General features: G+C 41.0%; 2 protein-coding genes across 4 annotated transcripts in view; one reads left to right on the top strand and one right to left on the bottom strand.

Moving 5' to 3' along the window:
* Positions 1-3,207: 3,207 nt before the first annotated feature.
* Positions 3,208-7,817, bottom strand: ENY2 (ENY2 transcription and export complex 2 subunit). 2 transcript variants are annotated; one of them, XM_064394864.1, is made up of 5 exons: positions 7,687-7,817; positions 7,206-7,299; positions 5,237-5,307; positions 4,358-4,432; positions 3,208-3,446 (listed from the first exon to the last, which is right to left on the bottom strand). In XM_064394864.1, the coding sequence occupies exons 2-5, from the start codon at positions 7,271-7,273 to the stop codon at positions 3,370-3,372; spliced, it is 291 nt and encodes a 96-aa protein (XP_064250934.1). In that variant the 5' UTR covers positions 7,274-7,299; positions 7,687-7,817; the 3' UTR covers positions 3,208-3,369. The 2 variants fall into 2 exon arrangements, with proteins under 2 accessions (XP_064250934.1, XP_064250943.1); XM_064394873.1 differs by lacking the exon at positions 7,687-7,817 and adding an exon at positions 7,468-7,670.
* Positions 7,818-7,888: 71 nt separating this feature from the next.
* The window catches only part of NUDCD1 (NudC domain containing 1), a 34,475-nt gene continuing 20,259 nt past the window's right edge, over positions 7,889-22,104 (top strand). Inside the window, exons 1-2 of one of the 2 annotated variants that reach the window (XM_064394822.1) lie at positions 7,889-8,107; positions 17,685-17,839. In XM_064394822.1, the coding sequence (XP_064250892.1) occupies positions 7,990-8,107; positions 17,685-17,839 (273 nt within the window). In that variant the 5' untranslated portion in view covers positions 7,889-7,989. Of the gene's footprint in view, positions 8,108-8,666; positions 8,818-17,684; positions 17,840-22,104 lie in introns of those variants that run through there. The other variant, XM_064394831.1, reaches the window with a different exon arrangement.

The following is a 22,104-nucleotide window of genomic DNA, read 5'->3' as shown; positions in this document are numbered from 1 at the left end:
ATGTTGTTAGTTACACCCCCCTAAACCCCTGATTGGTCAATGTATCCCCTTTTTAAAGCGCTGTCAAGCAGTGTTCTGGGTCTTCAGCTGGTATCTACCCTGGGGATTAAACCTGGACTGTGTTGCCCTGGAGACCGTCTCCTGTCATTTCTGCGGATTGCAGCCTCTGCCTCCTTTCTGCGAATCCTCGTCACCACAAGGCTGAAAAGCCTTAGGCGCCCTCCCAACCCCGAGTGGGCACAGGAGTGCGCCCCAGTGCTGCCGGTGTTGCTGGCCGCAGCCAGCCGGGATTCTAGCTGAGGTCAGCCACCGCTGCAGCAGTTAAAACAAAAATAAGAGGCCACAAATAAACCACCTCTCACTGCTGATATCACCACAAATCAAACTTCATTCTTAGCAGATCCATTGAGATACCTCTGACCAGGACCCTCCAAATTAGATCTGCACATGTCCAACACACTCTTTGCCTGGCTACTTAATGGAGGCTGCACTGGTGTGATTAACAAAACTCACGTGGGGAACAAGTGGCTTTGGGCTGCTGACATCAAAGAGCAGCCAGTGGTGCCCTGAGACAGGAGCCACTGGTGTATCTCTGGAATGTAGGCACTCTCCTTTTCCTTCTTGGTCTCTGAACACGCTTGCATTTGAAACCAGTCTGGGCAGAACTTTACAGCTTGTTTTTGGCAGCATGTAAAAGAGCTTGTTGTCAAGCCTTTAGCTTCAAATTGGTCAGCACAATTTTCTGAAAATTTTGACAGTGTTCAGTCTTTATTCTGTGCCAAGTATGAGCTGACTGCAGAGGACTACATTGCACGTAGAGCAAATGCACTTCAGCTGTCATGTTCCAAGTGGAACTTCAAATGTTTACAGATGAGACAAGTCTTCCACAGTTCAGTGTATGAATACCATAAATTTAGTCCTCTCCCACCACAGTGAAGGAAATAAATTGGCAGCTCTGGAGCAAGTTGAGTGCCCATGACACGCTGCAGCCATTCATTAAGCAAAGACTTTAAAAGTCATGTGCAAAATATTGAAGAACATTAGCAAAAACCTACAAAAACAAAAGGGTATGACTACTGATGGTAATGCACAGCTTTGACACATGTAAAACAGGCTCAGGTTGTATTCTGCTAGATTGCGTGAAGAAACTATTTACTTCATCAAGTACTAGCATTGGGTATATTAAGTCTGGAATGAAGAACTCATAATAATTTTATATATATGCAATTCAAATACAGAAAATAAAGTTACAAACATTGAATTAACATACTATGCTGGTTTGGCTGGGATAGAGTTAATATTCTTCATAGTAGCTATTACAGGGCTGTTTTCAATTTGTGCTCAAAACAGTGCTAAGATCAGGCTGTTTTCATTATTGCTGAGCCGTGCTTACACACCATCAAGGCCTCTTCTCCTTCTCATCCCACCCCTGCAGGGACTGGGGATGTATAAGGATTGGGGAGAGGACCCATCCAAGACAGCTGACTCCAACTGGGGGTCAGCACATAAAGCTGGAGTGAGAAGGAAAGGGGGGATATTTGGAGCGGTGGCATTTGTCTTCCATAGTAAGTTAAGTGGGATGGAGCCCTGCTTTCCTGAAGGTATCTGTGTATCTGTCTGCCAATGGACAATGGTGAATGAAGTCCTTGTTTTGCTATGCTTGTGTGCATGGCTTTTACCTTACCTATTGAACTGTCTTTGTTTCAACCCATGAGTTTTCCAACTTCAATGCTTCCGATTCTCCTCCTCATCCTACTGGGTGTTGAGGGGCAGTGAGTGAGCAGCTGTGTGGGGCTGAGTTGCCAGTAGGGGTTAATCCATGATACATACTGAATGCAGAAACACTTTTTAAAAAACAAGATCTTTAAGTGAAAGAATTGTCTTCTTTCTGACCTCCACCATTATTCAACAGCATAGAGGCAATGAAATACAGCAAATATGCTCTAACTGACATGAAGGTAGATTTAAAACAGCACAGGAGGAATATCTGCAGCAGATCCACGATCTTGGCTCCAGTGTTGTTACAGTCTTAGCAGGAGCTTGGTCCTTGTAGACAAAAGATGTTCATGACCAGTTACATCTTGTCTCGTTGATGCTGGTGTTGCTCTGTTTATACCAACTCCTGTCTACTGCCAAACTTCACCTTTGGCTGCTGCCAGATTTCTCCCAGACCTGTTTCCCCGTCTGAGCTGGCACTGGAGCCCTCTCAGGCTGGCACAGCCACTGTGGCTCTGCCCAGCCTCTCGCAGCTCTCCGTGTGCCTGTGCCACGGCACCGCAGCTCTGCCCCGCAGGCCAAGGGGCTGGAGAGGGAAGGGGAGCTGCCACCACCCTCCCCGTGCGGCTTCTCAGGCGGAAACTCGCAGCAATGATGGAACAGCACAACCCAGTGGCTTTTTAAGTGACAGTTTTTACGGTATTCTTCTAATTGAGTCAGTAATTTTTCATAGTAGCCACCGAGGCAACAGTATCCAATTGCTCATTCAGTTTTTGCTTATGCTTGCACTTCTACTCCACTTTATAGATCATTCAAAAGAAGGAAAAATTAAACCTGATCACTTCAAAGCCTCTTTCTTGATCCTCTCTATTAGTCAAATTTATTTTTGCAGTTATGTATAGACCTGGCTGATGTTACAGTTCCAAATACAAGAATTAAAAATGCATCATGTTACAGTGGCAAATTACTGTACTGCAATTTCAAAAGGCCCCAAAGATCCACTTAAAAAAACCCAACAAACCAGTAATATGGGCAAAGATAGAAAACAATAGCTGTTCAGAATTAGAATAGCGACTCAAAGCAAATGTGAAAAGAACTGCTGATGAAAGATACAACTGCCTTTTTATTAAATAATTCAACCTCTTATGAATTGCTGAGTAAATACTTGCATCCCACGTCAGAGACTTCAAACAACTCATTCTCAAGAAAAGAAGTACAAAAGGAATTTCACCAACAGTTTTACGTAGTCTTAACGTTGTCCTGCTTACTCTGGGAAAATCAGAAAAGCTAAGCTCAGCAGTATGCCATATCCCATTTTCCACACTTTTTTCTACACCTTTCTGCACTTCTGGTCAACATACTTGTTAACTGTGCTCCTTTTCTGAAAATCTTTGCAAGATTCCACAACTGTATAAAGTTATGGATTATTAAAAACTGGAACAGCTGATACCACATTACAGTCCACCAAGAGAGAGAACCACCTTAGAACCATGAGTCCAAAACATTTTTTATTAAAATAACACCAACTTTAAGAAACCAATGCAGTGCAAAGAAAAATTAATGATTTTTCATCCTTATGAAGTATGTAAAATGCATTCCAATCCTGACATGACTGATGTAATACAGAAACTGTATCCCAGATGAATGTCAAAGTTAAAGACTGGCATGCTGAGCAAGGAAGGTTCTTATTCTTTGCAAGAGTTCCTTCTTTACACTGTCTGGTACCAAAGCTGAAACACAAATAAGAAAGCAAGAAGTAAAAAAAGACAAAATAAAAAGTATGCTAAAACCATACTTTTACAACAGCCATTTCTAGTCATTCATTGTTCTTGCAATTCTGTTAATACCTAAAGTAACTGAAACAACTTGATTTTCGTATAGCACATCTATATTTTTCCCATTTAAAATAGTCTAAAATTAGGATCTATTGAGAACAATGTTACTGGTCAAGGGTTTTTTTGCCTATTCATAGTCCAGAAAACTGGAAAGTTTGAGAAAAAGGAGTATTTCACAGGAAACAGGATATAATCACCAGAACAAGTGTGATTATCCTACCTTTTTTCTTCCAAATTTAAGACCAAAAAAAAATATCCAATCTGGTCTCTAGCAAGGGAGTCAAGCAAGCGATTTTGAAGGCCTATTTTTATTTAGAACTTAATGAAGTTTCTACCACTAACATCAAACCCTGCTAAAGAGCCTGTGAGGAACAATACAAAGAGGACTGAAGTTTCCTCAAGTGATTGAATTTTTTTTTGTATCTGTATGCTATGTCTTTACTCTTCCCATTCCCATTACACTAGAACTGTTAGATCTGATTTTTCCATTTTAAAAGATTTGGAATTTTAAAACATCTCTGTTGCATACACAACTTGGGATCATTAAGTCAATTATAAAAAGGAATATAGACATGACTAAATAATCTGCAAAAGTAATCTGAAGGCTGCTACACAATACAAATTCATGTTTCATTGGTTGTTAATATTAAGCTATTAACATTTTATTTTTAGTTAATATCAAGTTATTAACATTTTTCCTTGAATCCAACACAGACAAGCTCATGATGCTGCTTTCAAAATACTAATGAAATAGAGGTAGGTATGTTTATTGATCTACTACTCCATCCAAATTTGCATTCTCTTACCTCTGCCTTTGGGAGTGATTTCTGCCACCAAATCATCAACAGTAACATGCTCTAATCCTTTTTCTTTAATGACATCTGGGGAAGACCAAGACCAATACTTTAAGTCTTTTAATCCATTCATAAAATGACAAAACCTGTGTTGGTGATTAGAGACAAAACCTGCCTAACATGGTCATGGGAGAACACAAAGTAGCATAGGACCTAAATATAGGTTATTAGCTCTGTATCCACTGCACTGTACAGTGGATTTTAGTCTCTCATTCATGCCATAGATTTAAGGATGGGAACCTGTCACTGCTGATGCATCTTAATCAGCTTATATTTTAAAAACAAACTGAAATTGTTTTATCTCATCTGAGCATTACCAGATGTGCCTGTTACTAGTGTTGGAGCAGTTCACAAGTTGGCTCACTTATCTCTTCAAACACATTATTTACACAGTCGTAAGAAAGGTGCAACTGGAAAAACACTTTGGAACATACAGTAAGGAAGAGTATAGACAGTAAATCCTTACTATTATTCCAACTGGTTTAAACAAGATTTCTGTATATATTTCAGCTAAGTCAAAAAGTATGTCAGAGAAAAAGGAATAAATCTATAGCAAAATAAAAGCTATTATTAATACACATCAGTATGTTTCATCACTATGAAACAACTGTTTACTTACAGTGCCTTGCACACTACTGAAAAATGCAGAAATCACAGCTGAGAAGTAATCTCAATTTAGTAGCATGCTTAAACATAAATGTCAAGTTGCCAGGGATACATTCTTCTTGCCCAGGTCTTGTTTAAACTGTCAGTAAAGCCTTCATCTGGGACTTTTATTGGGCCAGAATCTCAGCTGACTACAAAGGAAATTAATTAATTGACCACTGTTACCTTTGCAATGTGCCTTCAACTGATCCTTCCAGCCACATTCAATTAATTTGGCTCTCAGCAACTCTTTAAGGCTGTTAATACAATACAAAACTTGTTAGAACAGCAAACAGTGCTGACAGCTTAAATGTGGTCCAGTGTGAAAGTCAGGCCTACAATTACTACCCAGGAGCTCCTAGAGCAGCAGCAGAAATGGCTGAACAGCAGGTGAATCCAAACCCAAATGAGTTCCAATTTCAGGTTACCATGTTGGACTATGAGGATTTGGTGCCTCCAGAGCTAATTCACGGAACTGCTTCAGGCAGTGTTGATGCTGCAGCCATGCAGAAAAAGGAAGAAGCCCTTGAATTACTCGACCTGACAGAGTCTACTCTGGTAGCAGATGTATGCAGACTTTCAAAGTTGGAGTATTTCACCTGATACCAGGTCTTTAAAGTAAGTAAAACCTTCTCCCTCACCTTTCAGGAAGAATTCTGCACTACTCAACTGCAGGTTTATCTCCCCATTTACACATTTATCTCATTCTGGGTGAAAATGAAGGATCCTATATCTTAAGCCTCCTATCTTAAGCTTCCATGGTTAGTTATGTAAGCTTAAGCAATAATGATTCAGGCATTACCGGAAAAGACACAACAATCTGCCACAATGAAACATCTACTCCATATATCAAAATAGAATATTGAAAGTTAGCTAAAAAGTGAAAATTAGTACTAAAAAAACAGAAGCAAAAATGAAAGTAAGATATAATAAATAACTTTAATATCTTTTAACCTTTTCTCCATTAGCTAGGAAGCCTGCTTATCTTGTACTATCCTAAGTAACTCTAGCAAAACCCTGTTTTTATGAATGAGAGGATTGTAGCAAGAGGCTGAAGAGTGTAGGTCTAATCCCTTTTACTCAGTGAATTGTGTAGAGGGCAGATGAACTGATGACAAAAGGCAGAGTAAGAATACAGGTGAAATTGGCTGCCTCTCTGTACTTCTTAGTTTAAGAAATCTAAGTGCTCTGCCTCTGATCACAGTACAGCTCTGATAAGGCCTGCTTATAAGACAGCTTTTGAGATCCTGATAACACCCTTCCTATTCTTAAGTTAGCATAAAAGAGATCTCCATACTATTTCAATAAATTGCCTGCTTTTCTCAAGCTCTATACAATCCTCAATGGGATGGTCACAACCAGGAAAGATGCAGAGCACAGATACCAGGTCAAGCTACAAAAGGTTACACCAGGCACAAGGCTAGGCTATGCCATGACCTAGGAAAAAATTTCTTGTCATACAGGTCTTTAAAAATTAAGGAAACAGGACTTTTGGTGCATGGTGTTGCAAGCATACTGAAACAATGAGGAGGGAAATGTCATAAGCACTCTAGTGATACGTAAATACAACAACAATAAAACAGACTGAAGAGACAACAATAAGCCAAAAAATGGTGCAATTTACTTGTTTTGCCTTGATTGGGATCTCCACAATGACTTGCACAAGCGCTCCTTTATGTATTCAACAATACATAAAAATATATTGCTTTACTTAACAAGAGAAGAGCTAGAAACACAAGAAAAACTTAAAAGCAAAAAGGAAACTTTTGTTTCCCTCTCTTTATCAGGAAATAACAAGATTTAGCTGCAGCAAATTGAATGGAAGGATGATTCTTACATGAATCTAGGGTATTCCAACACAAAATACCTGCATAAGAGAAACCTTCAGAGTTCTTAAGCCAATTACCCATCCTTTATTTCCCTACTGTCTCTTTTCAATTGGAAAACTAAGATAAAACTGTTCAAAAGGCATTTTTAAATAGTTTATATAACACACAAGACTTTCCAGTCCAAGACTCAGCTTTTGAGTCTTTTGAGTCCAAGACTCAATTTTTAGAATTGAGTTTACTTTATGGAGTTTATTGTACTTCTAGGCGTAGTGCAGTCTTGATGTATTTAAAGCCTCTCACCGGCATAGGGTAGAAATTCAACTTACCGTTCCCGCTCTCCTGTTTCTATTAGCTTTTGGTTAATGGTTGCTCTCATCTGCGCATCTTTATTCATTTTGGAAATCTAGGTTTTCCACAAACCTACAGAGAGCAAAGCAGAGTTTCGACAAATGCTGGTGTCATTCAACAAAAAAAAAAAAAAGTGACCAAAACAGAATGAGATGCAGTGTTCCGTGCCCTGACACATCCCCGCGGTTAATGACCGGAGCCCCAGTGTGTGACCGGCTCAGGGCCGAGCTCGGCACCCACCCGGCTGTCCGAGCGCCGGGCACCGGCACTGCGCCGGGCCGCGGGCACGGCCCACCCTCCCCGGGCGCGGCCTCTCCGCAGCCCGGCCCTCCCGCCCGGCACCCTCGGCCCGCCCAGCGGCGCCCCGGAGCGAGGGAGCGGCGCGAGGAAGGCCAGGCCAGGCCAGGCCCGGCCAGGCCCGGCCCGGTTCAGTTCTCTCCCGGTTCTCTCCCGGCTCACCGCCCGCCGCAGCGCCGCCGCTCCGCGCAGCAGAGGCGGAGCCGCCTGCAGAACGCGCCGCCCGCCCCACCGCTCCTGGGCGCGCGTGCCGCCGGGAAACGTAGTCCGGGCTCGGCGACTACAGCTCCCGGCGCGCCCCGGGAGCACGGCTGCCTCCTGGCCCGGACTACGACTCCCAGCATGCACTCCGGCGCCCGGGCGCCCGCGCAGCCTCTTCCCGTGGTGCCTCGCGGCCACTGCCGCGCGTTCCCCGAGGGCCCGCGGAGTTGCCGGCGCTTCCCGAAGTTTTCCCGGAGCCGCGGGATGGCGGGCGCCGCCCACTGCTCCCTGCAGGCCAAGCGCCTGCTGCTGGACCCCAAGTTCGAGGGATACAAGCTGTCGCTGGAGCCGCTGGCCTGCTACCAGCTGGGTCTGGACGCGGGTGAGGAGCGGGCGCGGCGCGGGGCTGATCCCGCCGGGCATCCCTTGGGCAGCGCCGGGGCTGATCCCGCCGCCTTTCCCTTCGTCCCCTCGCGGTGCTGGGTGCCCCGAGCTGGGGACAGCCCGGCCCGCAGCGCCGGGAGTCCCGCGCCTCTCGGACGGCGGGGCTTTCGGGGATCTCGCTTTTCCCGTTAAAATTCCTGCAGGTGGGCAGGGCCGTCCGGCGCCCTCCCCGCCAGGCGCCTTCGCGGTGCACCGAGGTGCCGGACTTGTCAGACCGCTGCCTTAGCCCGCTCCTGGTGCGCCTAGGTGCTGAATGAGTAAGGAAGCTGTGTCCTAAATCTGCTCTCGCTTGTGCAGGCAAGGAGAGGCCAAATGACCGGCTGAGGTAGCGGGGTTTGGACGGAGCACATGCGGTTTAGGGAAATACGTATGAAATTAACGTCTTGTATAAACATCAGCAAATTAGCTGTTTTTCTTTCTTACTCTACCCAGAGTTCAGAGTTGAATCTTCATGTCATGCATTCCATGCCCTGCTTTCTCTGCCGAGCATCATTAGTGTTTGAGATGCTGGTCCATTAACACGCTAATTCACTGAGGAGTACATTAGCACAAAGTCCTGTTGGATATGTGCCTACAGTCTTAGCCGTGCCCTGAAATATCTCAGCACTCTACGTTTACTGATTTGAGAAATTCAGGTCTTTTTGTAAGGTGGGTGAATTAGTTGTTTTCTTTGTAAAGCTGAGACAGTAAACACAATTTTAATCTGTCTATATATTTACTGAACAATATACCTGTCTACAGAGTGACCCATTACATGCTACTTTAGTTTTGTGTAGAACGTACTGTATTCATGGTAGATCAGAAAGGTGTGTTTGCCATGCTGAGTTGTCAGCAGTGGGAAGTTTTTAGATAAAATTTGTATTGAAGGTTAAGTGAATGAGACTGTGAGTGTATCTGTGGTAGGAGTGCAAAATTTAATGAGAGTAACATTTTTACTGTAAGACTGCTTTTGGTGTCACCTTTCAAAAGACAGCCCAAGTGCAGGTGAGTGGGTTCATGTTATGGGTGTGCTGCAGTTGTGTCAGAGAGCAGCAGTGTAGCATTGCTGCATGCCCTGAGTTTGTCTCTTATTTGCTGTTCTGCCTATGGTCAAGCAAACTTTGTGGTTCTTGGATAGTCAGTTGTGCACCTATTCTAAATAGTTGAGGATTGCAGATCTTCATTAAAATACATGAGCAGTATTGCAGAGCAGTGGAGAAATGGATCTACTCAGTTCTTGTCCCTTCAGATACTTTACATAATGGCTACAGTAGCTGTGTAAGTGTGTAATAGAGGATTGATATGTGTGACTCTGTTCTTTTCTTTCCCCACTTCCCACAGCACAAAGACCCTGACTCATTTCAGTCTAACTTACTCAACTGTGCTACAGAGTCACTTATACTAACTCTTATTTTCTGTTCTGTGCATGTGTAGATATAGATACTGGTCCTCTGAAGAGTGGAAAGCTTTTATTGTTGTTCTTGTGCATTTGAATTAATAACAGGAAATGTAGAATTCCTTATATCTGTCCTCCAGATGTTTTGGTTGCAGCCTGATCTTCAGCCATATGGCTGCCTCCTTCTCCTTGCTGGTTTTCTTTTGTGTCCTTCAAGGCAATTTACTCTCAGTGCAGTTCTGTACCTGACTTTTGTATTTCCCAGTGTCAGTGGTCTACACATGTGTTAGATTTAGGGTATCTTTCCAAAATTTGATTTTTGTGTTGTGCAGGAGTGATGGGTTGAGTTGTTGAGCCTGTGGATGGTGTGTAGGCTGTGGCTTTTTCAAATTACTTCATGGGAGAAGAAGCCAGTAGTGTGTGGGAAGGCCAAGAACTTCTGCTTTCCAGCACACTTGCATGCAGATTCAAAGACTCTAGAACATGATGAAGTGCTTGGTAGTTTTTGGGTTATTAAATAAATATTTGTTACTGTGTGAAGAATTTTATTTAATTTCCTCAAAGTGGGTCTGAGTGCAATAGCTGAAAAAAAGTAAAATGTTTAGGAACACCGTCAGTACAATTATTTCTGATTTTATTCACAACTGTTTGCAAAAATAACGTAGTAGAATCTGTATGATTAATGTAAAAAGATGGTTGATTTCTTTGTTTTGCAGAAAAAGATTTAATGAGTGTTTGTCTCAACTGACCTGAGATTTGTAGCTCTGCTTGGGTGGCATCCCAAATTTGGTGGCAGTTAAGAGGAATATGTGAGTTTTAGAGTACTTGGAATACATGACAATAGAAATAAATAAGTGCTTGTTCTTAAGTAGAACTGAGTTTTAACTCAGCTGCAGTGAAGTGTTTATTATATATTTTCATTAATTTCACTGCTAGCTATAAAATAAAATTATCCAAAAAAATGCCCTGTGGAATTGATGCGGTCTTCAGCCCCTGGAGCAGATGGAGAGCGGCATGTGGTGTTGTGTGACAACTTGTGGTGGTTGTCATGTCCCTGAGGACTACAGTGAGTTTCATTTTCTGATCATCATGTAAAACCTAGTGTTCTGTTCTAATATGCCTTCAACTGGTTGACTATGGTTGCCAGGAATTTGCTGTGGTCAGATATGAGTGACATTTTAGGAAACAATTTATTTATTAGATCTGTGATAGAAGGTGATTTTCTGACAAATTTCTAAAAATGTATGGTCACAGTGAAGAAGAAAGGGGTAAGTATGATACCATCTCTTCTCTTTTAGATACTATGATTTGCATATTCTTCTTTTCTTCCTTATTCCAACCCATTCTGTCCTAATTAATGCTAAACTTGTCACAGTCGTTTTTCTCATCTGTCCTACTAGTAATATATTTCAACTAGTAATGAGTCCTATATTATTATGCTTTTAATTCCTAGTTCTTCACTGTAAATTTTGTCTTTCTCCTTACTTTTTTTAGTTTATTTCCATAACTTATTTACAATGTTTCCCTTGCATTGAGTTTTGTACTGCCTTTTTTTGAGATCCCCTAACATTTAGGAGGACAAATGAGCATCTTGGTTGTGGTTATCTCTTCTGCCCTAATCTGAGCTCAGCAGAGTCCAAAGCAGAGATTGTGGGGCAAATCCTTGTCTCCAGAAAGGAACATGTCCAAGTTGCATAACATTTTCAAGGAATTGAGATCATTGTTGTTTACTGGTTAGATGTCTCATAATTCCTTTTCCTTTCCAGAGGCTTGGAATTTATTCAGGTGTGGATGTCCCTGATCCCATTCCCCTCTATCTTGTCTGTTTGGCAGGACCATTGTACCTGTAATGTAGTGGATGCTTTTCAGTATAGCTACAGCTGGAAGGCAGAGTAAACATTTGCTCAGAGATGGAGCTGCTGATGCAAGCCAGGAGCATATACAGAGAATGCATTCCTTTGATCACGTGCATTTATCAGTTTTATCACTTTTTTTGAAAAATGGTGGTAATGCATGCTGCTTAGAAGGCCTGCTTCAGAAAGTTGCTCATTAGTAGTGCTACATGGAAAACAAGTTTGTGACTTTTCATGGAGCAAAAGGCACTGGTATGTTTCAAACATTTATAGAGGTTTTCATTTGCATTTTCCATTTGCATTTGAAAAATTAAATATAAAAAACAGTGTTCGAATTAATGCATGGGAAATAGTAAGAAATGGTGAGCTTTTTCAGACATTTGCAGCTGTAATTCATAGAAGTTTAGGTCTCAGGTACATATTTCCTCAACAACAACGAGATGCTGTCTTTAACAATAAGAACATGTTTTTTATAATTAAAATAAAAAGCATTAATGCAGGGTTAGAAGGATCTTTGAATGTAGATACTAGAAAATAAATTATCTCTTCCTCTAATAGACCAGTGTGTCTGCAATACAAAATTGCTTCCACTGGGTGGCATTGCAAAACAAGGCATGACATACAAGCATAAAATATTTGATGCCACAGAATATGCTGATATAATTACTTTGCATATAGTTTTGTAAAGTTGCTTTGGTGTATTCAGGGAAACATCTAAAAATGGAGAAATGGAGGAGCTATTTGGGTGGTGTTCCTCACCCTTTTTTTCTCTACATTTCTTTTTTTCCCCCCCATTTCTGCTTCATAGTGTTTGGTGGCAGATGTAAGACGTCTAAAGTATAAGTTCCTTGACTGAGTGTTCTTTAATCAGAGCAGGTGTTTTTGTTTTTTTTTTTTCATTGCAGGCTAGTAATTATAATAATATCTAGCTAGAGATCTTATAGTAACAGTTAGGTTACGGATGTGTTACTTCTGTTGATTCTTATGAATTACTTTATATTTAGTGCTTTTGCTTTTAAGTAAAGCATTATGAGTGCAAATCATTTAATTATGTTTAAACTATTTTGAGTCAAATTATTTCTTTTAAAGCATGAAACTAGTAGAGATAAATACAATTCTAGAAAAGTAGCATGGTTTTCTTTATACTGGTCCAAAATATCCCATGCAGCTAGGGTTGTTAGGAAATAATGTTGAAAGCTGAGATTTAGTTTATACAGTCTGCACACTTGCTTTCTTTTCTGGTATGAATGACCGTGTATGAATCAATGTTGCTGGGTTATCATGGTGCAGGTGTGTTTATCAGACATTTGAAAGAGACCACGCATCGTTCTGTTGAATAGCTGCTATTGACTGCTGCTTCTGAATTGAACCCAAACAGACTAGTGAACCTGTTGGGACTGGTGCATTAGTCTGACTCTTAAAAATCACATAAACAAAAAAAAAACCAAAAACCCAACCAACAAAAAGCCAGGGAAAAAATTAAAAACTGTAAAACAAACCCAGACCAAGCAACAACAAAGCTGAAAAAAATCTTGACTAGGCAACTAAATTAAAACTCATAGAACTGTGTAACTGTGAGACTGAATAAGGTGATGATCTGATTGAGGTATTCCTTCTTCTCCATTTATATTAACTTACCTTTCTCTGAATTTACTTTATTAAAATCTCTGTTTCTTTTCTCTTTTATCCTTTATTTTTTTGCCCTCAGCTCTATTGGTTTTCTCTTTTTTTTTTTTTTAAAGACCGTCAAGAAAACATGAATCTTGAAGGCTGTAGAAAGGAAGGAATGAATTTCACCCTAGTGTAGAATCTTCTATAAACTATCTAAGCACATGGTATGTGGTAGCAGATGGCAGATTTCACTTGGTCACAGTATGGGTTTCAATTAATGGAGAATGGAATAGGTTATTTAATTGCTTTATCTTGGCAGATGAAATAAATGGGCAGGAGATCTTTCTCCTTTTTTAATGCCTTTATTAAGAAGAATCAGCTCAGTGGGGAGAAATCGACGGGTTGCACCCACACCGCCGTTGCTCCCAGGCGTGGCACGGAGAAGGAGGATGATGCAGTTTTGTCCGCTGGTCTGCAGGCAGAGCTGGGGATTCTGTCCTCACGGGAGAGTCGTGGAGTCCTTGTCTTGTGTGTTTAACACTCCGGGGTGTCTCTTTAATCAGTATCTTTTCAGGTTAGGGTGAGAAACAAAAGGGTCCAAGCAGGTACTGGACTATGCTCCCATCCTTAGACGTCACTTAAGTCACTTGTTGGCTCGTGATATTAGGGGTTTTTCTTGTAAAAACTGTAAAACTGTAAAAATTCAGGGCGCAATGCATTTCTCATCTGCATACTGGCTCTGATGTCACTGCCCATTCTCTTTACCTTGGAGGGTCTGTCCTGGTGTCTTCTTGGCAAGCGGCCAGCATCAGGGAAACAATAGTTAATCACCGGCCATTAACAGGTAACTTAAGGAGCCCCTCTCCGGCAGCAAAACCAAAGAGGTCTGACTTGTTTTTTAACTCTGAAACTCAAAAAAAATACAACTTTCTGTTCATAACAGCAGGCCTATACATATGTATAATGCATTCTGAAAGCAGTTGGCTACCTCATTTGAGGTGTTTCATGACAAGAGAGTGCACATTTGTCAGATTTCCTAATTTCAAATCACCTGTGTATTGTATAGTTTCTGACTTCTGTTTATGGAATTAATTACATATTGCAGTAATACAAAGGATTGGGATTTGGATCTCCTTTTCCTGACCCCTTTTATTATTCAGGGCTTATCAGAACTACAGTTGAGAAAACTAAAGGACAGAGAGTTCATGTTCTTCCAGATTTTATCAAGTTTATCACCTTGCAATCAGCTAATCAGTAGTTTATTGTTCCAAGAATCTTTGCGAAAAGTTGTACATTTACTTTAGGAATCATCTAGAGTATTCAGACTGTTTTTTAGTTATAGTTCTGACAGGAACAACATAACTAGGGGAGTGGGGAGGGAGAAGTGGAGAAATTAAGCCTTACCATTTCATGGGTTTTGTGCTAAAAAATTTCTACATGTTTCTGCATGTATATTCTAATTTCATAGGATCAGCTATACAGGAAATAAGTTATAGGTGCTTGATTTCACTGATAATAATTATCCTGGATTATATTTGGTTTGGTCTCTAATTGTTTACAAAACATTTATGTCATCTCTTGTTGTGTTGGGAAGATATGTCTGTGATAAAGCTTGGTTACACAAACAGCTTTAAAATGCATTTTCACAGTATATTCTATTTTTTTTGCAGTGTAATTTAGAGTAAAATATTCTAGTTAATTGAAGTAGGAATCGGAATGTGTAGCAGTCCTTGCCATTAAGACAGGTGTATTTTCTTCTCACTCCTTTGTTGATATTCTAGCTTGTTTTGAAGGGCTATAGCTAGTGGAACAGTAATTAATTAATTGCAGAGGTACGAAAATCCCTCCTGTGTGGTGAATATGAATAATGATTTGATCTGGGTGGAATTAAAACTGCCGGTTTGCAAATATCAACAGTGATTAGGAGACTAATTGCTAATTATGCTGTGATTTTGCAAGCATTTTGTATAGTATGACTGGATTTTCTATTAGTCAGGCAGCATAATCTTGCATAGTTTCCTAAAGCCACTGTTACGTTAATAGCCAGTGTCTCTGCTGGGGTCTGTTTTGAGGCATACAGGGATTGTCTGGTTGTTGAGCTGTGATAGCTGTGCAGTGGCACTGATGGCACTGCCAAACGAGCTGCTCTTTGCAGAACTGGTACTCTGCCACAATAAACTACTTCTGATGCAGTAGGGTTTAAATAGATGCTAAAGAAGAGTCAGAAGTCTGTGCTGCTGCAGAGAGTTGTGAATGGTCCCTGTTACGGGGTGGGATGGAAGTGAAATACTGGAAATAGGTTTTCTCTGTTTCTGAGCAGAAAAGGGAAGAAAGTAGAAGTTGAAAGAGTAGGAGCTACAATCTGCTATGAGGAGGATTAGCCTTGAGGTGCATTTCACATACTCTGGGCTTGAGTGCTAATTATCATAGACTGACAATTTACTTGTAACTCTCTAAAGGAGTTTTGTTGGGTGAAGTTCAAAATAAGTTCCCTGTAGGAAAGCTAAGAATCCTGGGTTGACTATACTGGAGAATGAAATGGAGTTCTGGTCTGTCTGAGACTATTTACAGAAGGATGGACTAGACCTCTGCTAATGTATTTTGAGGTGTTTGGACTGCAGCTGCTGCATCTCTGTATAGATATGGAATAGGAGGAAAAAAGCTGCTCATAATTTAAATAAGAACCTGGTTAGTCTTCAACAGATAACCTAGTCCTGATTACTGATAGTTAAATAGAGGTTTTCTATTTGGAAAAATCTTGCTCAAGTGCATGACTGTAGCTACCATGCTTCTTGTCTTGAAGAAGGTAGTATTCTAGTGGATAGCCATTCTTTGCAGCCTCTCTCAATTACAAAAACTTAGTCTGAAATTTTGATGGTATCTTTAGACATTTCTGGAAATTTCAGCCTCAATGAGAGTGCTGAGAACATGGTGGGGGCTGTTTGTTTGCTTTTGATTTTTGTTGTAATTTTGTTTGGTACTTTTGTTTTTTGGTGGTTTTTTTGGTGTTTTTTTTTTTTTTTTTTTTTGTAATTACTGTGAACTAATTCTGCTTTGTACTGTTTTAATCTTTTGCCTTGCAAGTGTTGGTGTAGTAGCTCAGAATTTAAGACCATGAAATCCATGTGGTTACATGGAATATTTCTTTTGGTTGCTGTTTTCCTAGAATTACTATATAAAGCAGACTTTTTTTCCCCTTACTGTAGTACAAAGTAGGTTTGACATTGTTGTTGCATGTGTGTAGATGTGTGTTTCATCCTGTGATAGTTATTGATAAATTGGTCCTCAATACATGCTGGTGAGAGACAGGGTGGAGGTGTATTGGGTTTGCATGGCAAGGTTTTGGTAACAGGGGGGCTACAAGGGAAGGCTTCTGTGAGAAGCTGCTGGAAGTTTCCCCCATGTCTGACAGAGCCAATCCAAACCAGCTCTGAGATGGATCCATCACTGGCCAAGGCTGAGCCCATCAGCCATGGTGGTAGTGCCTCTGGGGTAATAAATTGAAAAAGTGTAAAAAGCTGCAGCACAATAACTGCAGCCAGAGAGTGGAGTGAGGCTGTGTGAGAGAAACCACTCTGCAGACACCAAGGTCAGTGAGGAAGAAGTGGAAGGAGGTGCTCCAGGTGCCAGAGCAGTGTCCTCTATGGTGAAGACCATGGTGATGCAGGTTGTTCCCCTGCAGCCCATGGAGGCCGCTAGGGGAGCAGAGATCCACCTGCAGCCTGTGAAGAACCCCAAGCTGGAGCAGGCAGATGCACCTGACTGAGGCTGTGATGGCATGGAAACCCCATGTTGGAGCAGGCTCCAGGTGGGACCTGTGATCTCATGGGGAGAGGAGTCCACACCGCAGCAGGTTTGGTGGCAAGACTTGACTCCACTTGGGACACCCACACTGGTGCAGTCTTTCCTGAAGGACTGTGACCTGTGGAAGGGAGCCACTCCAGAGCAGTTTGTGAAGAACTGCAGCCTGTGGAAAGAACTCCCCTTAGAAAAGTGTGTGAAGGATTGTCTCCTGTGGAAAGGACTCCTTGCTGGATCAGGGGAAGAGAATGAGGAGGAAGGAGAAGCTGAGAGGTGTGATGAACTGACCTCAACCTCCATTCCCTGTGTCCTGTGCCACTGGAGAGGGGAGGAAGGAGTGACCAGTGGGAGTGAAGTTGAGCCTAAGAAGAAGGGAGGGTTGGGGGAGAATGTGTTTTAAGATTTGGTTTTATTTCTCATTACCCTAATCTGATTGGCCATAAATTAAACTAATTTCCCCAGCTTGAGCCTGTTTCACTGTGACAGTAATAGGTGAGTGATCTCTCCTTGTGCTCATCCTCTCTCATGAGCCTCATGTTTTCTCTCCCCTGTCCAGCTGAGGAGGGGAGCGACATATCAAGTGCCTTTAGTGGGCATCTGGCATCCAGCCAGGGCAAGCCCACCACAACAGACCACTGTAAATGGTAATAGTGATGAGATAATCAAAGCGAATGACTGCAGTGGCCTTCAGGGTGGATGACTTGCTTTCCAAGTTTATGGTGAAATTTTAATCTATGTATACGCAATGTATTTTCCTTCAAATAAAGCATACCTATGGAGTGAAAATGGAAGAATTATTTTTAAATTGTTAGTTTGAATTTTAAGTTACTAAATTGTAAATAATTGTTTAAATAGTATTTTTCTTTTCCCTCCAGCTGTAGCAGAAGTGCAGCTTCGTGATGATCAATATACCCTTGACCACATGCGTGCTTTTGGCATGTATAATTATCTTCACCTTGATTCCTGGTACCAGGATAATGTCTACTATGTTGATCAGTTTGGAAGGGTCATGAATCTGTCAGTGACTCTGGTAAGAATAAAATCTTTTTTTTTAAACCACTGGATTGGAAAAGATGGGAGCAGATGAGATAGAAAATATTGCAAGTAGGATCCAAATGCAAAAATTGGGGAAAGCTATTTCCCGGAAGATAAGTGGAAGATATTTCAACAAAAATGCATTTCACCAGGAAGAATAAAAGGATTTTAAGTGAGGTTTTTGTCTTCTTTATGTTAATAATACTGCATTAGTGTTGCTACAGAGTGTGTTGCAATAGCCCTGTCCCCTTGCTTAAGGAGTGGAGCACTCAGAAGTTGAAGATGCTTGTGGCCTAAAGGAACAGTAAAAGCCAGAGGGTTCACAAAAGCTTACAGAGGTTTTTTAGTGAGTTACACGTTTGGTATAGAAATTGAAATGTTAGTCCCTGACCTCCTAGTACAAACACAGAGCAGTGGGCTGATGGGATGTTCAGGGTCCTGGAGGTGCTCTGGGCTTGGTGGGGGTACCTGTTTGTGGGTCAGTTTCTCCACTTGGAAAATACATGACTCACTTTCTATACATGTTAGTTATCATGTGAAGTTTGTTCTTTCAGTCCCTTCTGGAAATAGGTTGGAGGGCTTAGGAGGTCTCTGGTGGTCTTGATCTCCCCCCTGCAGTCCATGTCCATATCCACTTCTCCACATTGCTCCTATATGCATGCTGTACTGTGCTGTGCTTGTCTCTAGGAGCCAGAACAAGGACATTTGTCCCAGAAAAGTGCTGTCCTACCTCTTTGTGGCCCCTGTCTCCAGCCACATCCTGTTCTTTCTCACAGTGTGTTATTACCAGCAAACCTTGGTTGAGTCCACAGCCTATGGCTATCACTGCTGGAGACATACTCATTAGCTCTTTTCTTTTAGGCTTCTACACAGTGTTACATCTGCTTCCATTCGGGGCAAGATGGACATGATGACAAGCTGAAGGAAAGGGAAGATGCTTTTTTTCTAGTTGCTTTTCTTTTTCTCCCTGGTATTACTTGATGTTTGTTTGCTAGCTTGAAAACTCAGTCATTGTATATATATTAGAATTAGAGATGCTTAATCTAGGCATAATTTGTTGGAGGCAAAAAGATGCTGGTGGCTGTGAGCGAGGTTGACATAGTGTAAGCAAGCTAGGCCAAGTCTGAAATTTCTGCTTTCATACTGATGGTCCTAAGTAATCAAACAGTATTTCTTTTGAGACATTTTAATGCACAGATGCTTTCATTTCCTTTACAAAACTACCTCATTTCAGAGAGGGAAAAACATGGTTCTGTGGACACCATGTTTCTGGCAAATACAGTTGTAGTGCTTGGGCATTAAGAAAGAAAAGACTGTGTGGAAAGGAAAATGCCTATTGTCCTACTACCAGAGTTTGACTTGTAACCCTGTCAGACACAGGGCTATGAGTGGGTTTTTGAGAGCATGTGGCTTAGCCTATGCAAGGTTCTGGGGATGGAAATTACTAGGTCAGGACTAAACTAAGACAAATTCTGAAACTGTAGTTTTAGATTTTCAGGAAATAAAAGTTTCCAGAAGATGGTAGGTTGAGAACTGAAGTTGTAAAATATTCCTTTGCTTTTCATAGTATGTAGCAGTTGGAGACTTTGGCAGACTCTTACTGTGACAAAATAATTTTCTAGGACTTCTTCCAAAACTTTTGAGATCATCTGGATTCCTAGGAGAATCATCTAAAAGAAAGCCTTCTCTTAGCAGTGGCTTGTCATAATCTCATTTTTTGTTTTATCCTTTGAGGTTGGTTAACCCTGCCTTGCTGCTGGACACCCACCCAAACACTCTCACTCCCTCTATTCAACAAGATGGCGAGAAGAAATGAGAGAAAAGCTTGTGGATATGGATAAAACCAGGGAGATCGCTTACCAGTTACCATGATGGGCAAAACAGACTTGACTTTGAGGAAAAGTATTTAATTTATTGCCAGTTAGGACTAGTGTAGGATGATAAGAAAGAGGGTCACACAAAGCTTGCAGCAGGAATAAGGTTTGTTGTTCAGAAACTTGTACTTGCTCCACTGTGTGCTTTTTCATGGGCAGCAGTGTGGATATCTGTCCTCAGTGGGTATCGGGAGTACAGCCTCCTTTCCATGTTCTGCTCCAAGGGCTGCAGGCAAACCTCTGTTCCACACCATTGGCTTGGCTGACAAGCTCAGCTGTCTGCACTGGAGAGTCCAGTGGAACCAGCTGGAAGGGGCTGTATGCGCCCTGGGCAGCCCTGACCCCTCCTCACTGAGGCCATCCCTGCAGGTCTCTGCCTGCACAACACAGACACCCACTACATTTCCTTTGCTAGGAAGGCACTATGTGTGCAAATTTATTTCTCTAGCAGATAAGACTTTACAACAGCCTATAAATTGACATAAGAAATATTCTTCCTTAGGACCTATTTCAAGATTTTGATTAATATCTGGTCACAAGTTTTGGTTCCACCTGAAGGGGGAAAAAATTGATTAAGCTATGAAATAAATAGACGCCATCTTGTGTCCTAATACATGATACTGTGCTGTTTTGCAAAGGAAACATGTTTGCATATGAATAAAAGGGAATTTGTGTTCAGAAACATCAACAAGGTGTCTCATTACCAATGTGCCCAGCCATATATTCGTCAAATGTATATTAAAAATAGCATTGGTTTTGGCCAAGTACAGCTTACAATTAAAATTCATGTCAGTCTTCTTTAAAACAGAAGATGGAACAGGGTAATGTGTTCATCCTAAAATCAGAGTGAAAGAGCACATAGACTTTCTAACACATCATTTTTTGTAGTTCTGTTTCTTATTTTGGTTGCAGCTTTGATTCTAATATGACAGTGTGTTGGTTATCATATATCATGAATTATCCCTGCAACTTAGTGTTTAAAAAGAGGTCATCTGTGAAGGAAAATAAGTGCATATAACACCTTACCATTTGCTCAAAATCACACATTATTGAAAAAAGAAAAGTGATCAACACAAGCAGTTCTTCTGTGTTGATGGATGAGTATTCAGGTGGGTTTTTTATACCAGGTAGAGTAACAATTTCCTCAGACCTGGCTGGAAATACTGCATAATAGCTTTAACCTTCTCCTATTACAGCTGTTGGACTTTTTTCATTCAGTATGCCAGCAGCAATCAATACTTTGCTTTAAACACCCAATGGGTAGGATAGTGGCAGGATTACTGACTTGAGATTTTTTAATTGGTCGGGTTTTTATGCATCTGACTCAACTTTGTAGCATTCCAACATAGCTGCAAAACATTCAAAGTTTTCTCCTTTAGCAGTTGGACTTGGTTTTTTGACCTTAAGCTCTTTTTGCAGAGATAACTTGGTTTCTTTTTATGCTCAGATAATCCAATTGAAAAATTGTGGCAATAGGAACTCTTCTTACAGTTAATCAAAATCTTTAATGGTATATATATTTTCATCTCTTAAACATCCAATAAGAATTATCTATGGAATACCGTTTCTGTAACTTTCAGTTAACTTCAATTCAGAACAACTGTTGGTGGCACCAGACACAGTATGGGAATTCTATTTGAAACAAGTCAGAATAAGAAAGCAGATAGAAAACAACAAAATCTTTCAGTGTTGTGTTTCAGGGTTTTAAATACTTGTCACGTTGCTATTCAGAATGCTGGGTAAAGACTTTTTTTTTCAGTTAAAGAGATGTGTCAAATGCCTCGGTATTTTGATTTTTCATAAAAACGTAGTCTTGTATTTGTTATTTCTACTTTATTCCTTTCCCATTGCCAGTTATTTCCTTGAAAAAAATGAATTTTTATTTTAAGTCTTTTATAAAATATCTCATGTTTGTACAGTATTGTCATTTAGCCCCAGCTGACAACTAAGTACAATGCAGCTGCTTGCTCACTGCCTCTCCTCCATCCCCAGTAGGATGGGAAGGAGAGCCAGAAAAGGTAAAACCCACAGATTGAGGTAAGAACAGTTTAACAACTTATATAAAGCAAAATTTAATAACAACAACAACAAAATTAATAATGATAGTGAAAAGAGAGAGAAATAAACCAGGGAAGAACAAGTGATGTACAATACAGTTGCTCACCAGCACTGACCAATGCCCGAGCAGTGCCAGTTGTTTTAGCCAGTTCTTGCTGATATAATACATGGCTACAGACGCTCACCATCCCCTCATGCTTCTAAAGCAGGGAGTTACTATTACCCCAGTTAACCACCTAGTGAGCAAAGACACTCAGTCAAAGAGCTAATCTGACACAATGGGATTGAGAGGAGGTTTTGTTTCATCTTCAAGGAAGTCCATCCTTTT

This window comes from Passer domesticus, chromosome 1, assembly GCF_036417665.1.
Source record: "Passer domesticus isolate bPasDom1 chromosome 1, bPasDom1.hap1, whole genome shotgun sequence".
NCBI classification, from domain to species: domain Eukaryota; kingdom Metazoa; phylum Chordata; class Aves; order Passeriformes; family Passeridae; genus Passer; species Passer domesticus.
Note: the sequence above shows the minus strand (reverse complement) of the source record. Positions and strands in the feature narration are given on the sequence as shown.

Excerpts from the sequence above, each read along its gene's own strand:
- ENY2 (XM_064394864.1), bottom strand. The coding sequence starts at position 7,273 with ATGAATAAAGATGCGCAGATGAGAGCAACCATTAACCAAAAGCTAATA. Across the intron at positions 4,433-5,236 it reads GTTGAAGGCACATTGCAAAG|ATGTCATTAAAGAAAAAGGA; the intron begins GTAACAGTGGTC and ends GGTCTTCCCCAG. Across the intron at positions 3,447-4,357 it reads AATCACTCCCAAAGGCAGAG|CTTTGGTACCAGACAGTGTA; the intron begins GTAAGAGAATGC and ends TTTGTGTTTCAG.